The sequence below is a fragment of the Lipomyces doorenjongii genome, assembly GCF_038497915.1.
Source record: "Lipomyces doorenjongii strain NRRL Y-27504 unplaced genomic scaffold V1508scaffold_198, whole genome shotgun sequence".
Lineage (NCBI taxonomy): Eukaryota > Fungi > Ascomycota > Lipomycetes > Lipomycetales > Lipomycetaceae > Lipomyces > Lipomyces doorenjongii.
Window position 1 is genome coordinate 1 of NW_027118265.1, and position 9522 is coordinate 9522.

Sequence of the window (9522 nt, forward strand, 5' to 3'; positions counted from 1 at the left end):
GGCACGATCAGCTGATAACTTGCAAGCACTGTCGGAATTGGTCAATCAAGGACTCCGCTAGATCGACATCTACAACTAATATGTCCTATTATTTAGAGAGAGCTCATAGTTTGGGTATAAGCAATGATACCAAGAATCAGTCAACGATCATGACAATGTGGAAGCAAAAGGAGACTGTAAATTTGGAATATGGACGTTCGGAGCCGCGGTTCCGACGTCCATATAAGTTGGTGCGATAACCTCCTTGTTGTATTCGAATAATATATTCTAAAATATCTGATCTTTGGTTTCCACCGCACAAGATTGCTAGTATCGAACTCGAACGTTCCCCGAGTTCTAACACTCCCGCTTCTTGCCTCCACCCGTCTTTCTTTCCGCCCCATTTGCTCTTGCCTATCCATCTCCGTACTTAAAAATATATTCCCCGCCTTACCAAATTATTCTATACCACATACGATTATTGCTGCTCATAATATCTTGCTTGCGCTGCTGTTCTATGTCGATTAGCGCTGGAGTTACCGGTAATTCCAGCCCTTGACTTCACTCAGTCTTTGCCAGCCTTTTCACCAAAATGGCGCCGAATACTCCCATTTGCTCGCAACTTCCCACTCTAGCACTTCCAAAACTCGAGTAAAACATATAAAAAATTCATGCACATTCTAAATCCTTCGCTTCTACTGTCATTAAAATTTCAGACTATTCTGAACACAATTGGTTGAGTAACTGCAGTTAGATGTTTGGCCATTAATTTATTTGTACCTTGTGCGATGTGCGCCTCCTATTTGCGCATCACATTTGGCAGATATGCTCAGCAAAAGTGCGTCTGACGCTTGGCGGATACCAACCCAGAATTGTGCATACATTTGGTGGATATGCTTGCTGGAAGTGCGTATTACATTTGGCGGATGTGCCAACCAAAGTGCGCAGTCTGTTTTGCGAATATGCTCAGTGGAAGTGGGTATCACATTTGGCAGATATGCGCAGCGAAAGTGCGCAACAGGTTTGGCGCATATGCTGAACGAAAATGCGCAGTCTGTTTTGCGAATATGCTCAGTGGAAGTGCGTGTCACATTTGGCAGATATGCGCAGCGAAAGTGCGCAACGGGTTTGGCGGATATGCTCAGCGGAAGTGCGCAGTCGGCTTTGCGAATATGCTCAAAAGTCCACAGTTTGAGCGTGTTCTGTGCCGCCTGCGTATAGCGATCTCTAGCTGGCCAACCCTAACCCAGCCTCCCCTATCACGTTTTTGCAGTCTGGCCTCTGCGGCGTGCTGCCCTTACGCACCGGCGCAAAACTTTCTGCCCTATGTTTACACTCACATTCTTAGTAAACCGCAATAAAAATTATACTGACCCTACAGCCCGATTTTTCTGATTGCAGTGCACTAATTTTTTTAAATTTGAATTTTGGTGATGTTTTTGGTGTTCGGGCGTTTTGCCCCATAACAAGGGAGTGAACGGCGGGCTGGCTTAGAGTGATCAAACTCTAAAATTCCATCCCTCGTTTGTATGGCACCCGACCCTGCACCCCCCCCTCTCCGCCCCTGCCCGTGCGGCGCTTAACTATGCCCGTTCCATCTTTCCATCCCTTGTCCAGACCCCTGAACTGCCGCTTATATGTTTAGGTATAGCAATAAACCTTATATCATCCGACTCGCCCGATTTTTCTAATTCCAATCGGCCCCTTTTCTTTAAATTTTATACAGGTCGATTTTTGGTGATGTTTCGCCTCTGGAAATCTGGCCCCAGGTTAACAAGCCGTTATAGCGGTGCGTTGAACCCGGCTCAAGCCCCTAACCACTGGCAATCACCCTTGTTGTCACTGCTACCCTAACCGTAGTCGCCCACAGTCGCCCTGGGTTTTACTATACAGAATCAGCACCCTGAAGCAGGGGTGACCATCTGGCTCATCCGTGCGGCTCATTACTATGGACGAGTCGCCCAGTCGCCCAGCTTCAGCCCCCTGAATCTCATGTTACATCAATAGGTCCATCAAATTGACTATAAATCCGGTTGATGATTACCTAATTAATTACATGATACCTTCACTGTCCAATAATCAGAGCTCTTTATCTCGTCCGAAAACTTCAGCTCCACGGTAACCAAAGTAGCTGATGAGCTCAAGTCAGTTGAGGTGAAAGTCACCGGCTCACCATTAACCAAAACACTGACACGACTAAAGTCGGTAACAATGAATCCTAGCTCGCCTTCAAATAAAATTGATAGATCCAACGCTGCGTCGCAGACCTTGGTGTCTGCAATAGCAGCCAGACTAGCATATTTGTTAAGCAAACCGAGAGAGGCGATTTCGATGTCTCCCACTTTATAAAACGGAGCGGCAGTGATAATTTCGTGACTTTCAGGTTGCAACGTAATTTCCGCGAGCGGGATAGCAGCGCTCAGGCCCGATGTGTTCTCAAAAGTTACCATCTTCTGCGCCACAGAGAACCAAAGAGCATACTTGGCACCTTCCACGATATGCGGGCCGAGTAGATCAACAACGTCCGAAGAAAACAGGATATCTGTAGATGGAGACTCTGCACCATCACGAGAGCTCCACATGACAAGCGACGATGAATTAGCTGCAGAGAAATATGATCCGGCCTTAATTGAGGGGCCAATACCAGAGCCACGAGATGGTTCCCAAATGCGAGAGGACAGTGGCTCTGCGGGACTATGCGATTTCACTAGCTCATAGTGCCCGCTTGTTGTTTTCGCAATAAGCTTGTGAATGACTTTCAGATCATGTTCCTCTGCTCTGTCGGACAAGAGTACAGGTCCAGGAAAGAATGCCCTGAGCACAGCATGATATTCAGCCAACTGGGCGCCTGACATAAACATATCTGCATCTGGAATAAGACTCATTCGAGACGTAACAATGCAATTCATCAAGTTATAGTAGATGTGATCCCTATGCGCATTGGGTCGTAGAACTCCAAAATCGTCGGTATTTCTAAAGACAACTCTCATGCCATTGGTCGCCAGGCCCATGCCGATATCACCATTGAAAGTACGCTCGTAATGGGCCATGCAATGAATAACCCTTCCTACACCAAAAACCTCATCTGCAGCTTTATTCATCCCATTCCATAATGCGAACGCTTCCTCTGCTCCGTCGACTCCGTCCAAAAAGGACGAGAATGACTGGTCATCGATCTTCGCAAAAGTAATGCCAGCATCCGCACAAAATGTAAAATAATCTTTCCAAAATTGATATGCTAGCTCCTTCGGGGGGAGCCACCATATGTGGTCGCTTTCATCCAAATAACTCAAAGTCTGAATTTCGTCAAACCCATCGCCCTTGATTCCTGGGACACAATCGACTCCCAGCTTAAAGGGACGCATTTTGTACTTTGCAACCAGAGGCGACTCGGAGGCAATTGAGTTCCAATATGCATGCAATCTAAAAATGTCAATGGCACAAACTTTCATTTGGAATAACTAAAAAATCTTTTACTTACGCCATCCACACTCCAACATTTTCAACCGTACTCAATCCTTCTTTGACAATTGATACTGTCTCCTTGAATGAAATATCCATACCATCCCACACATCGAAACTCCACAAGCCGCGCATTTTTTCTCCGGTTCCAGTATAGCCGTGACGAGTATCCTGCCAGCCATCATCAATAATAAAGGAGCCGACAGGAATCTCAGATGATTTGAGTGATTTGACAAGCTTCCTTAACTTTTCGCCTGTGGGGCGAATATGTTCGCCAATACTGGACCATGTACAGAAGCCTAATTGGATAAACGGGGAAATAAGCCCGCGGTCATGGGCAGGGGGATCGTAATAGGCGACATCGAACGTTCCCAAATATTTCTTCGCCAAGTTGATGGCACCATTCACCGAATCGAAGACATCGGCGCTAGTTGATAATTTGCCGACAACGTAAATCTTGGCAACTGCATCAGCTCTGGTCCGCCTAATACGGGCATAGATTCCTGGCTCCTCGCCGTCGCGTGGACCGGTAAGATGCACAGTGGCTTCAGCTGAGGAACAAGGAAATACGGAAAACGTCGACGCCGGATCAATAGAATGATTCACTGGCTGTAACATTAAAAAATGTGCACCGAAGCGGCCAAAATTGCGCAGTGAAACCCAGCGTGGCTCGATCCAGGTAGCTCTGAATTCAATTAGCTTCATATCAGAAATGCTAAGAGCTATACATCTTTTGTACACACCTGGGTCGAACCCATGCCCAACCTTGCCAGTCGTCAATATTCAACCAAGGAATTTTCACCGAAGCCGAGTCTTGCTGTTCTTTCAGTTCGACAACAGTATTGTATTCCTCGCCAGCGCCGTGACCGCTCTTCGGCACAATAGTCGCGTGGCCGTCCAAGTCAATTTTCTCGCCGTCAGACAGGTATGAGTATTGCAATGTGATCGGCTTGTTTGACGTTTTTATTGTCGTCATGAACGTGTAGTAACCACACCCAAGAGATGGCACTTCGATGAGCTTGAAAGTGGAAGAATCGCCATCAGATGACGAGACCTCGATCTGGGCGTCTGGTCGATTTGCAATTGCGAACACTGCAAATGTTTCCACCCTTGCGAAAACTGTTTGTGCCGGGGCCGGCACAAAACAGATGTCTAGTTTCTCAAGCGAAGTCGGAACCGCCATTTTCATCCACGGTGCGTACTGAATGCGGTCTGACAATGACCATGGTCATGACCGCATTTATAGTCTTCGAATCTTGAAGTTGGCCAATACGTATATAGCAGTCGTGGAGACAGCTGAAGCTAAATGCGGGGCATTGGTGATGGGTGAATCTCTGTGCGGGGCGGAGAAGGTAAGCGCAACCGCAAGCGCATTTCCTCGAGTCTCGAGCCCTGCGCGGCGTCTCCTTGCGCCGAAGTGTTGGAGATGGCACCAGCCCCCCTAGCAATTCAAGCGTCGGCATCCGCACCGGACACTGATTTCGGTAGTCTTACCGTTTGAACAGCTCCGGTGTCGGACGCTAAGTAAAGTTGTGTCGGAGAAAATACTGTATTCGGGACTGCATCTTCACCGACGCCTTACTGCAGCTTGGTCGCACACAAGGCCGAAGTATGATGAGGTTCTGCACGTGACTGATCACGGATCACTTCTCCCCGCCCACGAACAGTAGGCAAATCGAACCAAACAAATTTCTCAACCTCAGACGCGTCGCGAATACGCGTCTGGGCCCCTGGACACCTCTGGTCTCACATGTATTGGGTGCCTTCCCGTAGCACGAGATTTACCAGATTCACACAACGAAACACACAAAATCACAGACACGCAGAAGTGCGCGCTCCCGTAAGTTAGCAACTTGTGCTAGACAACCAAATTAATAAAAACACAGACACACGACTAATAAGTGTACAATATCTGTCATTTTTCTCATATTCGTGTCTATCCAGCCCCACAACATCTGCTCTTGTGTCCCATGCGATTTAGAACTATCCACCAATTATCACCAATCAATTTTACCATACGCGTATCCACTCCCATTCAGACAAATACAACGCCTGGAAGTGCAAGGCGTGCGGGCCGAAACTTCTCGATGCAAGACAAGATGGCACTGCTTGACGCGATCGACAAATTTTTGGGATCAGGTGGTGGATGCGTAAGGTCTTACTATCTGTAAAGAATTACTTGCCGTTAAAGGAGATAAGGGAGCAGATCAGCAAGAAGAAAGTAACTCATCTACAGGCTCGCGTCACAGTCCTGAAAGTTCGAGAGCTTCTGACACTTCGAGAGCCGGATCTGAAGCTCCCCCTGTTGCCAAACGAGGAACCGTGGCAAGCGAGGTCCCGTTGTCACGAAAGAAGAACAATAAAGGCGTTACTGACTCTCTTGTCACCTTCTTGGACGTCGAGAAGCGGGAGGAGCGAGACCACAAGTACGACATCATAACGCAATACCAGTCGCAGATTGAACACCTGCGTCAGGCTCTCCGGGACAGTAAAGACGATTGTCGAGATTGGCGGCAGAAAGTAGAGGAGTTGCGTCAAAAATCTGACGACCTGCCTCAAAATTTTGATGGGGAGAGGATTCAATTTCAACGTGAGCGAACAGATCTAGTCGGGGAAAGAGATAGGGCATTACAAAAAGTAATGGTACTCGAACTGCTCAATGCCAAGTCATAACTTAAATCTCTCGTAATTTATTTGCTGTTATATAGCTGTCTGTCTTCGCTTTGTTGTTTTTGCATTGTACAAGCGTAAGTTGAACGCAATATGGTAAAATGCAATAGTCTGCACTTAAAACGGAACCTCCGATAAGAGCCGGAAGTCATATTTTGCACGCTTTAATTCCGAAGTGAAACGTGCAGAAAAGTGGAGAGAAGCAATGAAGAAATACACGTTGGGTTGTCGACGCGACTAATCCAGGAGAAGATGCGTCCAAAAATTCTTTATCACGTGATTGCTGTTTGTCAAATTTAAGTTTGCTAGTGTGTGACTCCTGGGGTCTGGCAGAGGAGGGGGGGGGGCTCTGCTAGATCTGTGCATCTGGAACTCCCGCCAAATTCTGGTCAAATTCTGGTTGCTTACGTAACGACCAGATCTGTGAATTTGCTCGTCTGGCGGCGCCCAAATGTCTACGGGAAGGCACCCAATAATTGCATTTGCCTTCGCTTCCCGGTTGTATTTTGCTCCAGGGAATCTGCGTTTGCCTTTTGCTGTCGTGTTGTTTTACTCTACTTGCTCCTGGGTTTCTCCGCTCACTCTTTCTTTGCTTGGCGCAGTTAAATAATAATAAATAATTAATGCAAGATGAAGCAATAACGGATTGTCCTATATGACTAACAGCGCATACCACTGGAGAATATGTAGAATGTATTATAGATTTGTAGAGACTGAACATATAACCGGCAAACCAGGGCCTAAACATATAAGCTGTTGTTCAGGGGGCTGAACCAGGGTGCGACGAGCGACTCTCCCATAGTACCGAGCCGCACACCGTGAGGCAAGTGGTCGCCCATGGTTCAGGCTGGGTGGTTCACCATACAAACCCTGATACAGTTCGGCTCATTCCTGGGGTGTATCGGCGCAATGTGAGCGGCGCTTGGTGTAACTGCATTTATTAATTGACTAACTTTGGACAGTCTGCAAGCCTCTTCCACCGGTATCGCCATGCTTGTCATTGGCCGTTTTTTTGCGGGCCTTTGCATCGGCATGGCATCTGTCCTTGTGCCAATCTACCAATCCGAGATCGCACCCCGCAAAATTCGTGGTCGAGTAGTCGCACTGCAGCACTTCGCACTTGCTTGTGGCGTTTTGATCCAATATCTCATACAATACGGATGTTCCTTTCTTGACTCGCAGGCCGTTTTCAGATTACCGTGGGCAATTCAGACCATACCGGCTATCTTGCTGTTTATTGGCCTTTTTGGCTCCCGCGATCGCCCAGGTGGCTGGCCAGTAAAGATCGCTGGGACGAGGTGCTGCACATTCTCGCCTTCCTGCGCACACCAGACTGCGATATCAACGATCCGCTGGTACTGGCGGAATACAAAGAAATCGAAGATCAGATCCGCATTGAACGCGAGGAGGCGTCTAGTAGTTATCGCGAGCTTTTTGGTAAGAAGATGCGCAAGCGCTTGTTAAATAGCTATGGCAGTTCAAGGTTGGTCGCAGCTGATCGGAGTCAATATGCTCTTGTATTTCGTTATCTACGTTCTCGACTCTGCCGGAATTGCCAATGGACGGTTGGCCACGTCCATTTATTACATTACGGTCGACTGTTTTTCCGCGGGGAAATCCACGTCTGTCTGCGCCGAGGTGATCAAGCGAAGGGGCGGCAAGGTGGTGACTCTGCTACCAAATGGTAAGTCGAAGGTGCCTAATGTCACGTACGACTTGGTGATGGCGTACACGGTGTTTGGTCACGCCTTCCAATGGCTGCCGCCAATAGGCCCAAAGTTTGCGGCCAGACCGGAGGACCGTGAGGCCTTGGTCCGCTTCTATGACGTCCTGCCGCAGGTGATGCATATTCTAAAGCCGGTTCCGACTATCGAACAACGGGTGGGCTTTGATTGTATCCTCGAAGGGTTGGACAAACTGCGGGCGGGTATGGTTTCGGGAGGCAAGCAAGTGGTCAGACTTGATGGCGAGTAACGGAAGCTCCATTGCAGGTTACAAGCCTTGAGCTTCATATAGCCGTTTGTTTTGAGTATATAGTGAAACATTTGAGTGTCTGCGAGTTGAGTGAACTAGCCTGAGAGGTGATCAGACATGCACTATCATATAGTAGTGCATTAGTGAAGATGGCACCCTTTACTTCACACTGCGGTGTGTCGGGGCAGTGCTGCTGATACAGTGACTTTTAAATGAAGTGGACCCGTACGAGTATTGCATACTGAATTGCTTATCAAACAGTTGGATGGGACACAAGTTACCACGAGTTTATTCACTCTTATTAGCCCCTCCTAGGCGAAGGAGGCGTAACCGTATTGTCGATATGACTTTCGCCTCACAGACGCTGACTCGCACCCCTCAAATTGTGCCTGCTTAAAGTAAAGCTCAAAGAAACGAGTTTTACAAGAAATACACGTTGATACATGTAACTAGCAGCCTCGATGTTCCCCCTTTGACATGTACTCTTCGTATTGTAGGTCCGGCTGTCCCTCCCAGTAGAGCGTCTCCGGATCGCTCGAGTTCTCAAATGTGTACTTGGCGTTCTTCTCGGGAACGTAGACTTTTGCGAGTCCCTTCGCTGCTGCTGCTTCGGCAAGGAGTTGGGTTTGACAAGCGCATTCTACGAGAGTCATCAGGAAGCACGCCTCGTCGACGGTCGAGCCAACGGTAAGAAGACCATGGTTCTGGAGGATCATGCCTTTGCCCTTTCGGTCCTGTACTGTGTTAATGTCTGCTGGAGAGTGTAAGACTTGGTGCGTACCTAGAGCGGCGCCGATGCGGTCGCCTTCTTCTTGTGTAAGGACAACACCTCCAAAGTCCTGCATCACCTTCAGCTTTATCATCAAGGATTCATCAGGAGGGTCAAACTCGGTACACGGCCTGCGCATCACTGTAGCGGTACGCAGCGTCTTGCGTCAGCATCTCCAGCGGCCGTCCGAAGGCTCTCAATTTGTTCCGCCAGCATGCCATTGAACTTATTCGATGACTACAGCGAGAGCGAATTTCCCTCGCAGCCTCCTCAACTTGACGCTTGTCGGCAGGGAAGGCTGATCAGATCTCTCGAGCCAGACGACGTACGCAACGAGCAGCTTCCTCCACCGTGTCAGGATCCTAGGGCGGCCTCCTTTGCTCGTTTCTAGCGGCGATGATGATGAATTGAGAACCTGACTGACCAAAGACCTCGAGGCCTTCAGCTTTGAGGCATTATCGCGTACTGAGCCGGCCTGTTGGGGCGTGGATTTGGTGACTCCTCGTGTGTTGCGAGTGAAGCGATTTGCGTTCAGGGTTTCAGGGTTCAGGGTTCAGGGTTCAGGGTTCAGGGTTCAGGGTTCAGGGTTCAGGGTTCAGGGTTTCAGGGTTCAGGGTTCAGGGTTCAGGGTTCAGGGTTCAGGGTTCAGGGTTCAGGGTTCAGGGTTC

General features: G+C 48.5%; 4 protein-coding genes across 4 annotated transcripts; 2 read left to right on the forward strand and 2 right to left on the reverse strand.

Moving 5' to 3' along the window:
- Positions 1 to 1986: 1986 nt before the first annotated feature.
- On the reverse strand, positions 1987 to 4373 carry V1508DRAFT_95524 (glycoside hydrolase superfamily). Its single transcript, XM_066943124.1, has 2 exons — positions 3461 to 4373; positions 1987 to 3402 (listed from the first exon to the last, which is right to left on the reverse strand). Exons 1-2 carry the CDS (start codon positions 4144 to 4146, stop codon positions 2028 to 2030), a joined length of 2061 nt encoding a protein of 686 aa, XP_066792032.1. The 5' UTR covers positions 4147 to 4373; the 3' UTR covers positions 1987 to 2027.
- A 1321-nt stretch (positions 4374 to 5694) lies between these two features.
- Positions 5695 to 6114, forward strand: V1508DRAFT_362498 (uncharacterized protein; the record flags this gene model as incomplete). Its single annotated transcript, XM_066937234.1, has 1 exon — positions 5695 to 6114. A coding segment is annotated over one exon (420 nt), but the record flags the coding sequence as incomplete, so codon positions are not given.
- Positions 6115 to 6948: 834 nt separating this feature from the next.
- V1508DRAFT_465207 (uncharacterized protein) lies at positions 6949 to 8085 on the forward strand (the record flags this gene model as incomplete). Its single annotated transcript, XM_066942919.1, has 4 exons — positions 6949 to 7022; positions 7074 to 7310; positions 7379 to 7548; positions 7589 to 8085. The coding sequence occupies 4 exons, from the start codon at positions 6949 to 6951 to the stop codon at positions 8083 to 8085; spliced, it is 978 nt and encodes a 325-aa protein (XP_066792034.1).
- A 449-nt stretch (positions 8086 to 8534) lies between these two features.
- Positions 8535 to 9075, reverse strand: V1508DRAFT_362505 (class II aldolase/adducin N-terminal; the record flags this gene model as incomplete). Its single annotated transcript, XM_066937235.1, has 3 exons — positions 8535 to 8810; positions 8856 to 8924; positions 8974 to 9075. 3 exons carry the CDS (start codon positions 9073 to 9075, stop codon positions 8535 to 8537), a joined length of 447 nt encoding a protein of 148 aa, XP_066792035.1.
- Positions 9076 to 9522: the final 447 nt, after the last annotated feature.